Source organism: Danio rerio, chromosome 1, assembly GCF_049306965.1.
Source record: "Danio rerio strain Tuebingen ecotype United States chromosome 1, GRCz12tu, whole genome shotgun sequence".
Taxonomy (NCBI): Eukaryota; Metazoa; Chordata; class Actinopteri; order Cypriniformes; family Danionidae; genus Danio; species Danio rerio.
The window spans coordinates 62,452,501-62,472,505 of record NC_133176.1 but is presented as its reverse complement, the minus strand read 5'-3'; the positions used below and the strand labels follow the sequence as shown (position 1 = coordinate 62,472,505).

Below are 20,005 nucleotides of genomic sequence, written 5' to 3'. Positions count from 1 at the left end.
CTGGAACCGTTCAGTCCCTGGGGCTCTTGCCTGGGGTTCGAGGATCAGCTATAAATTCCTCTGTCTCCGGTATCTTACCCACACACACACACACCCGCTCCACCGTCTCCATCACTGCTCCTCCATCTTTAAATATGGTGCTCTCCAGATCCCAGCAGTTATCCGGCAGGTCCCTGGCCTCGGCCGTCACCCATTCTCGAGGGCCTGTAAGTTTCTCCAGCTTCGGAAATCAGTCGATGGTGGCCGGGGCTCTGAAGAGCGGCTCCGGAATGGGCTTCGGATCTGGAGCCAGTCTGGGCTTCGGGTCTGGAGCCAGTCTGGGCTTTGGTTCTGGCTCCGGAATGGGCTTCGGTTCTGGCTCCGGAATGGGCTTCGGTTCTGGCTCCGGATTAGGCTTTGGTTCTGGAGGTGGTTTAGGCTTTGGATCTGGTTTTGGAGCAGGTTTTGGTTCTCACCTGAGGACGGTTGGTGGCGGAGTCTCAAACGTATCCGGGAGCTCCATCAGTGCCTCCTTCAGGTAGGCATGGGCCGGTATAGGAGTTTTAACATTATGATAACCTTGGATAAAAATATCAGGGTGTTGTGATTACTGCTCTAAAATATGTTCGCTTAAATGTCTGAGTAAAAATACCCTCACTGAACACACACTTTAGGAAAGATTTTAAATATTTTGGAGCAGTATATTATTTTGAATAATAATTTAAATATATCATAGACTTCTGCTGTCTTCATTAGCTTCAAAAGCACAGATTTCTTTACATCTTGAAAAGGCATCTTTGGATATCTTTCTTTTCTGTGAATATAAAGTAAGGTCACAGTTGGTCTATAAGCAATGGTTCTCAAACTCGGTCCTGGAGGTCCGGTGTCCTGCAGATTTTAGCATCAACTTTCCTCAACACACCTGCAACGATGTTTCTAGAAAGCCTGGAAAGAGCTTGATTAGCTAGACCAGGTGTATCTGATTGGAGCTAAAATCTGCAGGACACCGGCCCTCCAGCACTGGAATTGAGACCCGCTGGTCTACAGGATGTTGGTGTGTAAGTGTTTTCAGATGTTTGCTGAATCATAGCCTGATCGTCATGCAAGAAACACTTTATAAACAGTACATTCACCATCGGAGTGGCATAACAGAAAATGCTATTAGTTTTAAAAGCTTGACTTTTCCAAACCGTGGTAAACCTTGAAACTGGTTCTCCTCCCACCCCTCCTTCAGGTCAGATAGAGGTTCGTTCGCCGGAGCCGTTTCCAACATCGTGAATGAGAAAAAGCAGCTGCAGACCCTGAACGACCGTCTGGCCTCGTACCTGGAGAAGGTGAAGCGTCTGGAGACGACCAACCACGAGCTGAACGAGAAGCTCCGCGCCTTCACTTCTAACCGAGTGCAGAGCAGCTTCGACCTGGAGCCGTACGAGCTGCAGATCCGGCCTCTGCGGGAGCAGGTGAGCGGCTCATTTACACACCTGCAGCCTGATTTAGATGATTAAGTTGATTTTGGCGATTATCATACACCAGAATAACGTTTAGTTATTTATTAATGCTTACAGCTCATATGATGATTCAAAGCGCTTTAATGGAGTCAATATTGAAGTTAAATATGTTCACTTTGGGGCGAAGCAGTGGCGCACTAGGTAGTGCTGTCGCCTCACAGCAAGAAGGTCGCTGGTTCACGCCTTGAATCAGTTGGCGTTTCTGTGTGGAGTTTGCATGTTCTCCCTGCCTTCGCGTGGGTTTCCTCAGGGTTATTGATTATAATAATGTCCATGTTCTGTCCTCCAGCTTCTGCTTCTCATTCAGGAGCACACCCGCATCGGGTTAGCCGTGGACAACGCCAAACTGGCTGCAGAAGACTTCAGGATGAAGTGAGTTTGCGTGATTCGTAATAATATGACCCTCTTAACGTCTAACTACATGAGTAGCTGCATTAGAGACAGATCGATAAGCGTATCACGGTCCACACCAGTGGATGATGGCGATGATGATGATACTATAGTCTCTGCAATACCTGATTCTGATTGGTCAATTATGAGATGTTATTCTCTGATGGCGGCAACTGATTAACTAACAACATGGAATAATATTGAGCTGCACGGTGGCGCACAGCAAGAAGGTCGCTGGTTCGAGCCTCGGCTGGGTCAGTTGGTGTTTCTGTGTGGAGTTTGCATGTTCTCCCTGTGTTGGCGTGGGTAAATTGGGTAGGCTAAACTGTGTAAATGAGTCTGTGTGGGTGTTTCCCTGTGATGGGTTGCAGCTGGAAGGGCATACGCTGCATAAAGCATTTGCTGGATAAGTTGGCAGTTCATTCCGCTGTGGCAACCCTAGATTAATAAAGGGACTAGGCCAAAAATGGAAATGAATGAATGGATGGGCTAATATCTGGATAATACGAATCGTCTTCACTGTTAATGAATATGGTTAGTAAATTATTAAAGCTCAAATCAGTGTTGTGTGTCTAACAGTTTAGTTTTGTTGCCAATCTAAAGTCAGGATAACATATATACAGCTAGTCGCTATTGCAGAGTAAAAGCATCAGTCGTTTACTACAGCTGCTGATGAACTTGTCAAACATTACTCCGTGATAACAACCCGCCGGGTGTACATTATCCCTTACTTTTTACTGAGTGTTCCCAGAGGAGTTGTTTGATTGTGTTGTCAATGCAGTGTCCTCTAGAACTAGCATTGTTAGCGCTGCAGTCATTACTGTGTGTTTTCCGCAGATTTGAGACGGAGCTGGCGATGGTTCAGTCAGTAGAGGGCGATATTGCAGGCCTGCGGAGCCTGAAGCAGGAGTACGACGCCACCAATGCAGCGCTGCAGACGGAGCTGACGGCCCTCGGGCAGGAGCGCAGCGCCATCAGAGACGCACACCAGCAGGTCAGCAGCGATTCACAGAACTGATGAGTCACTCCTGAACGATTCTTTACTTTGATTGAATCTTCTATGTGACTCTGGAATGAAGAGTGGTCTGCATGCACACATTGCACAGGAGATCAGATCGGTTCCAGTCTTCAGTCAGGGTTGAGTCTTCTGTTCATCATGTGAAGGACAGAAGCAGATCATGAGCAGATAAAGATTCAATCCGTTCGTCTCTCGAGTCCTCGGTTTGAGTCGTCTCTTTACAGTCAACTTTAGACGCGACTGACCTCTGACCTTTGTCCCCTGCTCCAGGAGATGGTGTCTCTGCGGGGTCAGATGGCGGGAACGGTGACGGTGGATGTGAAGGAGATCGAGAGCGCTGACCTGTCGCGGGTGATAGCCGAGATCCGCTCCGAGTACGAGACGGCCATCGAGAAGAATCGCAAAGAGGCGGAGCACTGGTACACCAAACAGGTACGCGCACACACACACACACACACACACACACACACACACACACACACACTTACTGTGTAAAGTTGATCCTTTTTGAATCAACAGATGGAGCAGAAGCAGGCGGAGACGGAGCTGATCACAGAGACCACGGTCAGCGGCAGCTCCGAGATCACCGACAGCAGAAAACAGACCATGAGCCTGCAGACACAGCTGGACGCCGCACTCATGCAGGTACACACACACACACACAAACACACACACACACACACACACACACACACACACACTGAATGAACACATGGACTCACTGACAACACCACACACCAACATACACACACTGAACACACACACTGAATGAACACATGGACTCACTGAAAACACACACACACACACACACACACACGCACACACACACACACACACTAAAAACACAAAACAACATACACACTCCGAACACACACACACACACACTGACCACATGCAGACTGAACACACGTACACAAAAAATGCACAACAACACGGATGCACACACACTGACCACATGCACATTAAACACACATTTACACACACACACAAAACACACACACACACACTCAACACATTTAAACACACACTGAAAACAAACGCCAACACACAATGAAAATACACACACACATTGAACACACATACACATTGAAAACACACACCAGTACACACACACTGAACAAACACAAAATTAACACACATTAAACACCCACACAGACACACACACACTGAAAACAAACACCAACATACACACACTGAAAACACACACACTGAAAACACACACCAACATACACACACACCAACATACACACACACACACACACTGAAAACACACACCAACATACACACACTGAAAACACACACACTGAAAACACACACCAACATACACACACACACTGAAAACACACACCAACATACACACACACTGAACACATGAACACTCACTGAAAACACACACCAACACTCACACACACACACGCACACTGAACACACCCACACACTAAAAACACTCTAACATACACACACACTGAACACGTGCAGACTGAACACACGTACAAAAGAAATGCACACCAACACGGATGCACACACACTGACCACATGCACATTAAACACACACACAATGAACACACACTGAAAATACACACCAACACACATTTACACACACACACACACACACTAAAAACACACATACACATTGAAAACACACACCAGTACACACAAACTGAACAAACACAAAATTAACACACACTAAAAAAAAACACACACACACACACACACTGAAAACAAACACCAACATACACACATTGAAAATGCACCAATACACACACTGAACAAACACACACCAATACACACAATGAACACACACACACACACACACACACACTGAAAACACAAACACTTACACACTCACTGAACAGACACCAACAGACTCACACACATATTTACACACACACACACTGAACAGTATCTGACATGCCCCGCCCTCTTCTTCTCATTGGCTGCTCACTGATGTGCTTGAGCTCAACCACTCTCACTGGCAGAGCTGTGAGAAAACCAACACGTTATTGGCTGTTTTTTCAAAAGAGGGAGGGGCTACACTTTGCCCCGCCCTCTCTCCATGTTTCAGTTGAAGTTACGCCAAACATCAAATAAAAACACATTTCAAAACACCACACGTCCTTTAATGAGCAAAAATAAATGAGAATGAAATCTATTTCCCAGTGCTGGGTTGCAGCTGGAAGGGCATCCGCTGTGTAAAACATATGCTGGAAAAGTTGGCGGTTCATTCCACTGTGGTGACCCCCTGATTAATAAAGGGACTAAGCTGAAAAAAAAATGAATGAATAAAATGAAATCTGTGTGTGTGTGTGTGTGTGCAGAAGGGCAGTCTGGATCAGCGTGCGCTGGAGGTCCAGGCTCAGTATCAGACCCAGCTGCAGTCTCTGGCTCACCTGGCTGCGGGTCTGGAGGAGGAGCTGTCCTCGGTGCGGGAGAGCGCCATCCAGCAGAGCCGAGACTACCAGCAGCTGCTCAGCACCAAAGTCCAGCTGGAGAGCGAGATACACACCTACAAACAGCTGCTGGCGGCCGCCGGAGACATGCGGGTGGCGCTGGTGCCGTCCAACACACACTCCGCGAAGCTGAAGCTGGTGGACGGAGGAGCGGCTGCAGCATCATCAGGTCAGGACATTAATACAGCACAGGAGGGACCTTCAGTATATAGAGGACCTCAGCCTCACTTTACAGAGCTCCTATTATACCGAAAAGCCTTTAATGCGGTGCTTAACCCCAGCAATGTGTGTGTGTGTGTGTGTGTGTGTGTGTGTGTAATGGTCAACAGTACTGAATTGTGTTTGTTCCAGTCAGACTTGATCAAAACTGTCTGCAGAAAATCTTTGATTGACATTCTCCCTTTGCATGATGTCATCAGAGGGGGAAAGCCCCGCCCATTCTCCCATCATTAAGTGCTTTAGCTTCAGATGCTAACCTCAGAGCAAACTCCACATGGCGTGTCTAAAACGTATCATCATGGTGTGTTTCATTTCAGGTGCAGTGGGCGGAGTCACCGTCTCAGTCTCCACCTCTTCTGATGTCAAGTCCACTGGCTCATTGGCGGCTTCAGTGGGCGGGGCTGTAGCTGATGCAGCGCTGTCAGTGGGTGGAGCAACAGCGGATGCGGTGCTGTCAGTGGGCGGAGCAACAGCAGATGCAGTGCTGTCAGTGGGCGGAGCAACAGTGGATTCAGTGATGTCATCAGGCAGTGTGTCCTCCAGCGTGACCTTGAGCTCCTCATCAGTCTTACCATGAGGTTCAGTCCAACACACACACACACACACACACACACACACACACACACACACACACACACACACACACACACACACACACACACACACAGTAAAAATATTTCAGAATTTGAGTTTTGTTTTTTTGCTTTATATATATATATACTCACCAGCCACTTTATTAGGTACACCTTACTAGTACTGGGTTGGACCCCCTTTCCCTTTCAGAACTGCCTTAATCCTTTGTGCATTTGTTGATCTGATGGCAGACACTGAATCAGGAGAGGGTTAACTGCATCTGACAGAAGTAGAACGGCTTTAACACACACACCTTTCAAAATAAAGTTATGCATCACAAAAACCCTCCATAAGCCAATCCAAATGTGAATTTCAGATCGATTATTCCAGTTAAGAAATGCTGTGAAGGGAAGTTCTAAGCATCCACTGGAAGACGCTGGTCATTATGGCGCCGTTCATTGAGCATGCAAGAAAAAGCTCCATACATCAGTGTAAAACCATCATGTGTGTGTGTGTGTGTGTGTGTTTCAGATGTGATGTCAGTGGAGGGACGATCAGCTCCTCATTAAAGCTCCAGCTGTAAAACACTGAATATTGATCATCAATAAACTCAAAACTCAAACTGATCAGCCTGATGATGATTTATTGAGCATTCATGACAGAAGCAGAGACTCAGTGATGAAGTGTGGAGATCAACGCTACACACACTCCTGACGTGATTACATGATCATGAAGCGCACCAGCAGATTTATTGCATAAACACACACACACACACACACACTTCAAGGAGAAAACACAAACACACTGTCCATTAGTTCTGAATCGATTCAAAGAGTTGATTCTTCACCATTGTAGTGATTCTTTTTTTATTTTATACACTCAAAGCACACTCGCAAATGAGCTAAATATTAATTTGAAAACATTAAAATTAAAAACAGTAAACTCATCAAATTACGTATCAAACACACATCATGAACAAAAAAAAATCTCTTAATTAGACCGCCTGTATTGAACACGATCTCAGCAGAGAACAAAACAGCTGAATGCAGTGCAGTTTGTGTTAAATGAACAGAAAACAGCAGTGAATCATGCGCATGTTCAGCTGTCAGCAGATTTATTGCATATAAAACACTTCAAAGAGAAAACACACACACACTGATCATTAGTTCTGAATCAATTCAAAAGAGTTGATTCTTCACTATTGTGATTCTTTTGTTTTGATTCTTTAGAGCAGGGGTGTCTAACTCGGTCCTAGAGGGCCGCTGTCCTGCATAGTTTAGCTCCAACTTTCTTAAACACACCTGCTTGTAGCTTTCTTGTATACCTAGAAACAGCTTGATTAGCTTGTTCAGGAGTGTTTAATTGGGGTTGAAACAAAAATATGCAGGACACCAGCCCTCCAGGACCGAGTTTGGGCAGCCTTGCTTTAGACTCTGTCTTGTTCTGTTTAGTTTTATGTGTTGAACAGGGCGTGCAGTACTCAAATAAGGAGACGTATCTTTTAGTCATTGGAGTTTCATTTTAGAAACAGATATTGAAAAACGTAAAACAAGTCGTTTTCTGATTTTCGTTTTACAATTTAAAAATGAAAATTGAAATTTAATGCGTTTTTGATTTAATTTTCTTTTTTTTAATTTCAAATAACAAAAAATAAAATCAGAAGAAAACAAAAATAAAGGCTTGTGTTTTTATATTCTGAAACCAGACAGGCCGACTCATTCACAGTGACGCAATGCTGACCTGCTAGCTGACTATAGGCTGTTATTTTCCCACTTTATTAATGTTATAAGTGAAGTTTATGTATAAACAAATGTCGAGAGGATCACATGCTTATGATTAGCGGCTAGATCCGCATTATCCTATTCACTACGCTCCAATCAGATGACTCTTAAACAACTATAAATACCCTGGGATTCATTCCACTGCTATCTTTGTTTTGAAGAGTCCCCCCTTCCACCCCTACTCCTCCTTCTTAGATGGGTGACACGGTGGCCCAGTGCCTAGCACTGTTGCCTCACAGCAAGAATGTCTCTGGTTCCAGGCTTTACCAAACCAGCAGACATTTCTGTGAGGAGTTTGCACTTCTCCCCGTGCTTGCGTGGGTTTCCCCCGGGTTCCCTGGTTTCCTCCCACCGCCTAAAATCATGCAATTAAGTTAATTGAATAATCTAAATTGGCACCATAGATATGCTTCTAGTACGCAGTTATCTTCAAGAGCAATCACTTACTGTTCATTGGTTACTACAGCAGGGGAGTTCTCGAGATCTACCTGAGCTCAAACTCCCCTCCTGCCTTGCAACGGGAGGGAGCCCTGGGCTCGAGGATCTCATGAGCTCAGGGCTCTCTCCCAGGACAGCATGCCAAACACGCTTTATAATTAATCATCAGCTAAGTGTGAACTCTTGAAAGGTGTTTTCTTGTGATAACTGGATTCTGTGAAGACATATTTTCCTCATTAAGACAACATATTTCTCATAAAAGGGCCAGTTATAGGCTATATATTTATTTTTTGTTAGCATGTTTTAAATGAAACAACCTTTATTCTGACATTACATGCGAGCATTTTGCTTTTCTGAACACCTTTCTGAAAATAAAGTTTTAATATTGTTAAAAAAACCATAATTCTCCCACTTCCTGAAGTTTGAGTCATTTCAAGTGAGAGAGGCATTAATACAGTTGTTTGTTACGCACATTTCAATGCGCTATAGTATTTTAAAATAAAAATGAACAGGTAATGTTATCTGAAAGGAGGCATGCTGCGCAAACACCCTGATCAGCATCCCGTGTCTTATAAAAACAGACTATCACTAAAGCTTATGAACGAGTTGTGTGCGTGCGTCACCGTCTTCACCCCGCTACAGTGGGTCTATCCATAATTTCATGTAGCCATGAGCAAATATAGCAGCAGATTTTTAATGCATGAATTGAAATTATTAAAAAATAGCCTGGGGACACTGTGGTGCAGTAGGTAGTGCTGTCAACTCAGCAAGAAGGTCGCTGGGTCTCATCTCGGCTCAGTTAGTGTTTCTGTGTGGAGTTTGCATGTTCTCCCTGCGTTCAAGTGGGTTTCCTCCGGGTGCTCTTTTCCCCCACAGTCCAAACACATACGGTACAGGTGAACTGAGTAGGCTAAATTGTCATGAGTGTGTGTGTGTGTGAATGTGTGTGTGTATGTTTCCCAGTGATGAGTTGCGGCTGGAAGGGCATTCGCTGTGTAAAAACATGCTGGATAAATTGGCAGTTCACTCCGCTGTGGCGACCCCGGGTTAAGGGACTAAGTCGATAAGAAAATGAATGAATGAATGAATGAATGAATAGGCTGCTGCTATTTCAATCGAATGTCCAATGTTACTGTCACTCCTGAAGTGGAAGTGATTTTAACAATAAACTCTATGTTCAGCAATGCAAATAACGCATGTATCGTCAATTACGTTGTTCCATATAACCGGCTTCAATGAGGAAAATATGTCTTAACGAAATCCTGTTATCACAAGAAAACACCTTTTATAACATTATTAGGTGAAAAAAATAATACAGTCGGCTAGCAGGTCAGTGTTGCGTCACTGTAAATGAGTCGGCCTGTCTGGTTTCGGAATTCAAAAAATTATTCGTTTTTGTTTTCTGCTGATTTTATTTTTATTATTCGAAATAAAAAATGAAAATCAAATCAACTTTGAATTTTGCTTTTTTGTTTTTAACCATAAAAAAAGAAAAATGGGCTGTTTTTTTATTTTTGTTTTAAAATTTGAAAACGATAATCAAAAACGCATTACATTTCAATTTTAGTTTTTTTATTTTAAAACAAAAATCTGAAAACGACTCGTATTTTATTTTTCAATAATCATTCATTCATTCATTTTCTTGTCGGCTTAGTCCCTTTATTAATCCAGGGTCGCCACAGTGGAATGAACCGCCAACTTATCCAGCATGTTTTTACGCAGCAGATGCCCTTCCAGCTGCAACCCATCTCTGGGAAACATCCACACACACACTCATTCACACTCATACACTTCGGACAGTTTACTCAGTTCACCTGTACCACATGTGTTTGGACTGTGGTGGAAACCGGAGCACCCGGAGGAAACCCACGCAAATGCAGGGAGAACATGCAAACTCCACACAGAAACACCAACTGACCCAGCCAAGACTTGAACCAGCGACCTTCTTGCTGTGAGGCGACAGCACTACCAACTGCGTCGACAATTATTTAAAATCTGTTTCTAAAATGAAAATCCAAAGAGCAAAAGATAAAAACACCAAACAACTTCCAGCCTTAATCTACAAATTGCTGCCGTATGATGCTTAACCATCCTCGCAAACGCCTCTCCTTATCGTAAACTAGTGTCACAAATATTCAGTGCTTACGTAAATATTCCACACTCAAACCCTCAGTAAATAAGCGAAATGTACTGCATACATGAATAATTACAGCATTATAACACTGAATAAGCGTGTGTTTATCAGTCTTTATGTGTGTGTGTGTGTGTGTGTGTGTGTGTGTTATAACACCAGCAGCATTCACATGACAAATAAAGCAGACTTTGATTTAAAACAAAACTAAGATCAAACCCTGTCGTCTTTTATTGGAGCTCAAACGCACGTGTTGGGACTATAACTCAGTTCCAGCACATTTATAATGCATTATACCATCTCTTATGAGTGCATTAGTAGAGAAATGAAGCCGTGCACTTCATTAATGATCATCAATGAATGAAGAATGAAAGGTACTAATTATGAATATGGACGCTTACATTGTTTGTTCTTTGGACAGTTCAGTGTGACATCCCATCATCAGCTGGTAGATAGTATACAGCATTATAGGTGAATCATGGATTTGGTAAAATGAATCGATTCTTTGAAATGAATCAATTGAATCTGTTCATGGAAAAGTGTCTGGTTGTTGTTAGTAAGTGATTCTGTTCATTAGTGACAGAATGGGAGAGGCTGAAATGATTCATTTGAGGAGTCGATTCTCCTTATGGAATCTGTTCTGAACATTTGAATCGACTCCTAATGCTCTTGAATTGATTCTTTTCAGAACCAACTCCCAGTGGTACTGTTTGTGTGTATGAATGTATGTGTGTGTGTGTGTGTACTTTTGTTTGTATATGTGTGATTTAGTGTATTTCTGTATGTGTGTATTGTGTACATCTGTAATTGTGTGTTTCTGTATGTGTGTGTGTATTCATGAGCGTATATGTGGGAATTTCTGTGTATTTGTGTGATTCAGTGTGTTTGGCTTTTCTGTATGTGTGTATATCTGTGATTGTGTGTGTGTGTGTATTCATGAGCGTATATGTGTGATTGTGTGTATTTCTATGTCCATCTGTGCGATTTAGTGTGTGTGTGTATTTTTGTATGTGTCTATTGTGCTTATGAGTGATTGTGTGTGTGTGTGTATTCATGAGCGTATTTGTGTGTATTTCTGTGTATCTTTGTGATTCAGTGTGTGTGTATGTGCATTTCTGTTTGTGTATTTTGTGTATGTGTAATTGTGTGTGTGTGTGCGTGTATTCATGAGCTTATATGTGTGTTTGTGTGTGTATATGTGTGATTGTGTTTGTGTGTATTCCTGTACGTGTGTATTATTATTTATATGTGTGGTTGTGTGTGCTCATTTCTATGTGTATATGTGTGATTCTGTGTGTGTGTGTGCGTGTGTGTTACCAGTTTAGTGTGTGTCGGTGTGTTCAGATGTTTTCTACTGTTCACACACCGGCTCTCCTTCAACCACGAACCAAACCTCATTATGCCTGTTCAACAGCTTCAGCGGACTAAACACACACACACACACACACACACACACACACACACACACACACACAGAAAGAGATAAAAAGAGCATTAATACATCATAAATAGATAATTGTTTCAAAATTTCTGTAAAGTGTGTTTGTGTGTGTGTTTATGTGTGTGTGTGTGTGTGTGTGTGTTTGTACCTGTCGTAGCCCACAGCGTAATGGTGTGTGTTATTGAAGTGGGCGTCGGCTCTGATCAGTGCTCGGGTCAGCAGGTGGGCGTGGACTCGAGAGGTGATTGACAGCATCCAGCCGCCATAACTCCTCACGTACACGTCCATGTCGGCCATATCAGAGAAATACAGCTATATAAACACACACATAACAACTGTCACACCTAATAAATATAGCTATTGATATCGTTTCTATTCTAAAATATTAATAATCATACTGAGATTACCTAAAAAAATACCTTTAAAAAATCATTAAAAACATTACAATACAAAATAAACGATAAAATAAAATAAAAAAATGACTAAAAAAAAAATTATTGACAAAAAAAATAAATATTTTTTTTTTTAAATTACATTTCATATAAATATTCATTTGAAAAAGCCACTATTAATACTTTAGTTATTAATTTAGTCAATAGTTATTAATAATTATTTATCTGTATTATTAACTAATATACATTAAACAAATGGCTTATCAAACACCAAGAGTTCGTATCATGAACAGACACATTATCTCTTAAATAGCCAGCCCGTATTGAGCGTGATCGCAAAGTCCAAAACAAAATTAAAAACAGCAGAATTCAACTTAAATTGCTAACATAAATTCAACTCAAATGTGTAAAATGAACAGAAACGCCAGTGAATCTTGCGCTACGATCAGCTCTTAGCTAATGGACCTTTCTGAATATCTGGCGATTGCTCGAACCTTGTCATTGGTCGGTGTGGGTGGATGCTCCTGATAGGCTGACGGCAACAGGAAGCTGAGGGTGTAGATCGCCGGTTCCCACATCTTAACTTCCTCTGGAACTTCAACGAGCACCGGAGCCATCATCTCAAACTTCACACCTAAACACAAAAACTAGCTGTGTGTCCATCCAAAGACGCAAACTTGTGCGCAAAACTGGAATATTGTATAAAACGTTTGCGAATAAAGCAGCGGCTCCATTCAATGAGAAACAAAAGAGAACAAAATCATCACTTCCTGATTTACTGGCGGCAAATATCAGAAAAAAGTTTTTAAAAAAAACATCCCTTCCTGGTTATTAGGCAGCAAATATCCGACAACAACTTTTAAAAACTTTACTTACGAATTACGTGAAGTCAAAAATCAGACGAAAATTACCTCAATCGTCACTTTCTAATAATATGGCAACAAATATCAGACAGAAAAATTTATAAAATTGTTACTTCCTGATAAACTGGCGGCAAATATCAGACAAAAATTTACAAAATCGCCACTTTCTGATTAATTGACGGCAAAAATTATCAGACAGAAAAATTAACAAAATCGTCACTTCTTGATAAACAAGTGGCAAATATCAGAAAAAATAAACAAAATCGTCACTTGCCAATTACATGTCAGACAATTTACAAAATCATCCCTTCCTGATTAACTGGCAACAAATATCAGACAACAATTTACAAAATCGCCACTTCCTGATTAATTGACGGCAAATATCAGACCAAAAGCTCAGCTAAATCATCACTTCCTGATTATGTATGGACAAATATCAGATATAAAAATAAACAAAATCACCATTTACTGATAAACTGGCACTAAATATCGGACAGGAAAATGAACACAATTACAACTTTCTGATAAACGAGTGGCAAATACAAAAAAATAAGCTAAATCGTCACCTCTTAATTACATGAAGGCACATATGTCAGACAATTTACAAAATCATGCCTTCCTGATTGACTATCGACAAACATCAGAAACTATTTACAAAATCGTCACTTTTTGATTAAATGATGGAAAATATCAGACAAGTTAATTTTTTACAAAATCGTCACTTTCTCGATTACGTGGAAACAAATATCAGCAAAAAAATTACAAAATCGTCACTTCATTACGTGGAAACACATATCAGACAGAAAATTAACAAAATCTTCACTTCCTTATTACGTGGAAACAAATATTAGACAGAAAATTAACAAAATTGTAACTTCCTGATAAACTGGCAGCAAATATCAGAAAAATCTACAAAATTGTCACTTCCTAATTCACTGGTGACAAATTTCAGAAAAATTAACAAAAACGTCACTTCCAAATTACGTGAAGTCAAAAATCAGACGAAAATTACCTAAATCGTCACTTTCTAATTATATGGCAACAAATTGACAGAAAAATTTATAAAATTGTTACTTCCTGATAAACTGGCGCCAAATATGAGAAAAATTTACTCAATCGCCACTTTCTGATTACGTGTCTACAATTTTCAAACAGAAAAATGTACAAAATCGTCACTTCTTGATAAACGAGTGGCAAATGTGAGAAAAAAGACAAAATCGTCACTTCCTAATTATGTCAGACAATCTACAAAATCATCCCTTCTTGATTAACTGACGACAAATATCAGACAACAATTTACAATATCGCCACTTCCTGATTAATTGACGGCAAATATCAGACAATTCTTTTTTACAAAATCATCACTTCCCGATTACGTGGAAACAAATATCAGAAAGAAAATTAACAAAATCGTCACTTCTTGATGAACTAGCTGCAAATATCAGCCAGAAGAAATTAACTCAATTGTCACTTTTTGACTATGTGGTGGCAAGTATCACATAGAAAAATTGGCGGCAAATAAAAGAAATGTTTTTACAAAATCGTCACTTCCTGATTACGTGAAGGCAAATATCAAACAAAAGAACTTACAAAATAGTCAGAAAAATATCTTAAAATGCACATAAAAATAGTGGAATGTTAACGTAGCTACTGATTATATGCAATAAAGAAAAACTCCACCAACCTTCTTTATTGTCTCCGTTTATATAATGATAGAGTCGTCTGAAGGCCATGGCAGCTCCGACCCCCAGAAAATAGGCCTCAGCATCAGTGGAGACCCATCGCGTGGCTGAATAATGACGCACCTGCAAACACACGCGTCAGAGATCTGCTAAATTAACGATTTCCACAGCTCAGTGTAAGCGTAAACTCATCTGAGCGTCTGACCTCGTACTCGGCCGTCCTGCAGATCAGATCGAACTGAAGACATTCCTTAGACTCAGAGCAGAAACTACTGGAGTTACTGAGGCTGCGGAGGGAGAAAACACAGGCGGTTAACACACACCGCCAGCGCCATCTACTGGTGAAAGAGAAAGTGACGTTTCTGACCCGACGCTGCCGCTGGCCACAGAGCTCAGAGCCAACACACACAGCAGAGTCGCAGCACACACACACCTGCAGAAACACAACACAACAGAGTCACAGCACACACACACACACACACACACACCTGCAGAAACACAACAGAGTCGCAGCTGCAAAAATACAACACACACAGCAGAGTCGCAGCACACACACACCTGCAGAAACACAACACAACAGAGTCACAGCACACACACACACACACACCTGCAGAAACACAACAGAGTCGCAGCTGCAAAAATACAACACACACAGCAGAGTCGCAGCACACACACACCTGTAGAAAAACAACACACAACAGTCACAGCACACACATCTGGAGATACACAACAACACTGGTGAGATTCAAGCTAATAAATGTTTTACCGCAAACAGAAGCACTGCACTCTGAAACCTGAATTTCATGTATGATTTTCATATTTATAAAATTAAAACTTGTTGTGCGCAGACACCCTGCACATTAAATGTATTTGTGCACTGGAACTTGAAATTTTCATCTGCATTTTTTATCCATTAATATTCATTGTGCATTGAACTTTGCACATTAACACACATTTTTTAAGCCTTTTTGCACACTGAAATCTGAAATTTTTATGTGCTTTTTAGTGTTCGTTATTCTAAAAATTAATCACACACCTAAACCCAAAATTGTATTTATCATATTTATTTTCTCGCATCATTTATAAAAATCAATTGTTGTGCACAGAAACCTGGCATAGTGAAACCTGACATTTTTGTGTCGTTTTGTATTCATTATTCTTTAAAAAATGTGTCACACACAGAAACATTGCACACTGAAATCAAATGTTCTTTATGCACTTTTTGGATTAGTTATCCTAAAAATGGGTCATGCACAGAAACCCTTTGCACTGGAGGTCTTTGCACTAAAAGCTGAATTTTTTATTTGCTTTTTTAACGTATTTAATACCCTAAACATTCATTGTGCATTAGGTCTTGTACTCTGAAACCCACATGTTTTAGTTTATTTGCAGACTGAAGGTGTTAGGAAACTATTCCTTATCCTTCCTTATTTGTGCGCAGAAAACCTTGCACACTGAAATCTGAAATCTTATTCTTCTTGTTCTTATTCATTGTCCAAAAGTTAATTGGACACAGAAATTTTACATTTTCATATTCATTTTCTCGCATTATGTAAAAATTTGTTGCACACAGAAATCCTAAATTTGTGCATCTTTTCATGTGCATAATCCTAAAAATTAGTTGTACACAAAAACCTTTTGTATTGATTAACCTTAAAATCTTGAAACATTGCACACTGAAATCTAAAATGTGTGTATGGTTTGATCATATAATCATTAAACTGGACACTTTGATGAAAAAAATTTGTATAAAAATGTATGCACTTTTTGGATTGTTATCCTAAAAATGGGTCATGCACAGAAAGCCTGAGTCCTGAGATCTTCACACTGCACACTAGAACCTGGAATTTTCATATGCAGTTATAATGTATTTAACATTCAATTACTTGATTGCGCATTGAACTTGCACACTGAAACCCTCGTTTTTGTATGCGTTTACTTGCTCACTGAAATCCGAAATTTTCATGTGCTTTGTCGTATTTATTATATTAAAAATCTGTCGCACATTGCATTGTTTTGTTCATTATCCTAAAAATAGTTTGTGCACAAAAAAACTGCATGCTAAACTTAGATTTCTGTGTCTTTTTGCATTCATTATCCATTAAAATGTGTTGTGCACAGAAACCTAAATCTGTCACTCATTTTCTCGCATGAATTATTTAAAAAACTGTCACGCTTTTTCATACTATCCTAAAAATTCTCACAGTAAATTTTCACACGGGATTTATACATATTAGTTATCATATAAAATAATAATTACACAGAAACCATGCCCACTGAAAGCCCACATTTTATATGCATTTTTCATTTTGATTATAGGCTACTGAAAATTCATCGGGCACGAAATCTTGCATGATGAAATCTGAAAATTTCACATGCATTTTTTTTTTTTCATATTTATTACCCAAAATCATTTTGCACAAAATGTTAGTCCATCAATTAAAACATTAACTCAGTGGTTCTCAAACTTTTTTCATCAAGTACCACCTCAGAAAAAAATTGTCTCTTCAAGTACCACCATTAAAATGAGCAGCACTGAAATACAGTAGCGTAGTTGGCACAGTTAAGCAGCTACAACTCTGCACAGTTAAAAAACGTGGCAGATTACCTCAGAAATATAGGCTATATGTCATATATTACATATTATATGCATAATTTTTGATACATTTTGAAATGTGTTTAGCATGTACCATGACATATTTCATTTCTCCGCGTACCACTACAAGGAAGCCTGCGTACCACTAGTGGTACACGTACCACAGTTTGAGAACCACTGCATTAACTGATCAGACATGTACATGTTTAAAAATATGTTTGTAATTTCTGTGAAACCATTTACTGTGATAATCACCATATGAATAGTATGTGCACTATACACAACACAAATTTGGACATTTCAAGAAATTCAGCAGTAAAACTCCCAACTACATTATTAATTAATTATCAAACGGATGCACTATTACTTGCGATAAAATGTAACTGAAGCACTTCTGAATTAAAAAAAAGTGAATTTTAATTTAGAGAAAATCTGCTGTATCACTGCACTGTCCCCGAGTACAGCCCAGAATAGACACTTTCAGCTGTATACACACACAGGTTTGCCATCGTTATGGGGACTCTTAAAAGACATAAGGACTTTTATAGGCTACTGTTTATTACATACAGCTGTATATTATATCCCCTTATATCCCTTAACCTGCTCTCACAGAAAGAACACTGCACTTCTACATAGGATTTAAGATACAAGACATTTAACTCATAGGAACCTCAATTTAGGTTGTAAATTTAGGTTTAATATTCACACACACACACACACACACACAACCTGAAAGTTTCTTCATGCCGCACTGCGGAGAAACTTAATCCCAAAACACCCTCATCATTAATCAGCATCCCTGTCATTTAACATTAATACGAGCCATAAAACACGCAATTTAGCGAGGTGAAAAGCCATTTAAAGTGTTTATATTCCCCATAAACATGCTGAAATCTATATTACTACATCATAAATAACTGCAGATGAAGGAAAACTTTCAGATTTCCGCCATGTCTCGTTCATTACTTAGGGAAAAGACAGCAAAACTCAATCAGTCACATATATTTAGGTATTGATCAAATAAACGCTCTTAGTATTTTGTACTTACATCGTGGTTTATATGAGATCCGAGGCAGATGAATCGGGTGGATCACCGCAGCGCGTTCACGAGCCTCTCCGTGCGTGCCCGTTCACCTGATGCGCGCGCGCGAAAGCGGTAAATACAAACATTTTCCTCACACTCACAGAACCCCAAAAAACGAGTCGGGATTTAAGTTATTCGATTTATTTGACACTCGAACACAACTGACAGGATAAACCAGCAACATAAATCAAGCAGGAAGAGTTTCCTCACAGCGTTAGCCATTTTCAAAGCACTGCAGGAACAAAAATGGCTAAAAGTTGGTTTGAAGGGTAATGTCAAAGGTCAACAATAGTTTCCCGCGCTCTGTGCTGACCGTTGATTATGGCCGCGCGTCGCGTTTGCTGTAAGACGCGGCGTAACAGTGGTTTGTGCTTTATTTATTACTCTATTACTATTACTAAGATCTGTATAGAATGAGGGACAAATAGCTTAGATGGGGAAATCAGAATAAAATAAATAAAGCAGTGTTGTGTGACGCGATAAGACTGAAGTGACATTTCATTCAGGACAGAATAGAAAATTAACAGCCGCAGACCTTTAATGTGGGAGTAACACGCATTAAAGAAATATATAACTTTAGAAAATCAACCTAGTTAAAGAAATCCCAACCATTTGAAGCAAATGAAACACTGGTTTTATAAATAATAATTCTCCAATTCCTCAGCATAACTGATGACAGTTTAGCAAAAAAAAACAAACAACCAAACTCTGATCTGTCCCAGTGTGCTTTAAATTTATATACGCCAGCTTCACGATCCTGTTGAAGAGTCGCCTCTCTCCAGCCATCTTATCAAATAATTAACAGAAGAAAAAAACATAATATACAAACAATAACATCGGTTAAATAATAAAGACACGAGGAAATAAAAGGTTAAAATCAAACAAACCGTTTTTCATTATAATGATTGCAAATCTTTGGAATGAAGGAGGAAAATGAGCAAACGAATTAACAGACAGCGCAGACTGACGACATCATTACTGTAAACCAAAACCAAACAGATTCAGTCTGCGTCACCGCCGTCCCAGTGTCTGTACAGAGGTTCAGCTCATCCGTTCAGGAAAACCAGACAGAAGTCGTATAAGGCGTGCTTCATTCACACTCGTTTTCTTCCGTTCTGTTGTTTTTCACTTGCATAGTGAGTCTGTGGTAGCCATGGGAGCAACCTGGGGAAGGTAAAGGGAGGGGCTTCAGAGTCCAGGCTCCGCCCTCCCAATATGCCACTCACAGTGCGACCTCTCTCTGTCTCTCTCTGCCGTTAGACGTTTTCTTCACCTTGTGGATTCCCTCCAACACTCCCGACTCGGTTACACTGCGTACAAAGACAATAAGACAATAAATAAATAAATAAATAAATATATAAATATATATATATATGTAGTAAACATTCAAAGTCAGAATTATTAACCCTCTTGTTAACTATTAATTCATTTCAAATAATGTAAAAAAACAAGTAAACCCT

General features: G+C 40.3%; 3 protein-coding genes across 4 annotated transcripts in view; 1 reads left to right on the top strand and 2 right to left on the bottom strand.

Moving 5' to 3' along the window:
* The first annotated feature begins 82 nt into the window (after positions 1 to 82).
* wu:fk65c09 lies at positions 83 to 6,763 on the top strand. The gene is made up of 9 exons (XM_073908757.1): positions 83 to 517; positions 1,214 to 1,439; positions 1,777 to 1,859; positions 2,715 to 2,871; positions 3,166 to 3,327; positions 3,415 to 3,540; positions 5,214 to 5,514; positions 5,882 to 6,142; positions 6,669 to 6,763. Exons 1-8 carry the CDS (start codon positions 135 to 137, stop codon positions 6,139 to 6,141), a joined length of 1,698 nt encoding a protein of 565 aa, XP_073764858.1. The 5' UTR covers positions 83 to 134; the 3' UTR covers position 6,142; positions 6,669 to 6,763.
* On the bottom strand, positions 6,764 to 18,908 carry soul5l (heme-binding protein soul5, like). 2 transcript variants are annotated; one of them, XR_012383522.1, is made up of 8 exons: positions 18,510 to 18,859; positions 15,233 to 15,298; positions 15,071 to 15,152; positions 14,868 to 14,988; positions 12,815 to 12,954; positions 12,077 to 12,240; positions 10,647 to 11,911; positions 6,764 to 7,292 (listed from the first exon to the last, which is right to left on the bottom strand). XR_012383522.1 is itself a non-coding variant. In XM_009296208.5 (7 exons), coding segments are annotated over exons 1-7 (648 nt in total). In that variant the 5' UTR covers positions 18,512 to 18,908; the 3' UTR covers positions 6,764 to 11,838. The 2 variants fall into 2 exon arrangements, 1 of the variants encoding a protein (XP_009294483.1); XM_009296208.5 differs by having other exon boundaries at positions 6,764 to 11,911; positions 18,510 to 18,908.
* gpr108 (G protein-coupled receptor 108) overlaps positions 18,671 to 20,005 on the bottom strand; it is an 8,528-nt gene continuing 7,193 nt past the window's right edge. The window contains exon 18 of the mRNA XM_073908758.1: positions 18,671 to 19,855. Coding sequence (XP_073764859.1) covers positions 19,768 to 19,855 — 88 coding nt within the window. The 3' untranslated portion in view covers positions 18,671 to 19,767. The remainder of the gene's footprint in view (positions 19,856 to 20,005) is intronic.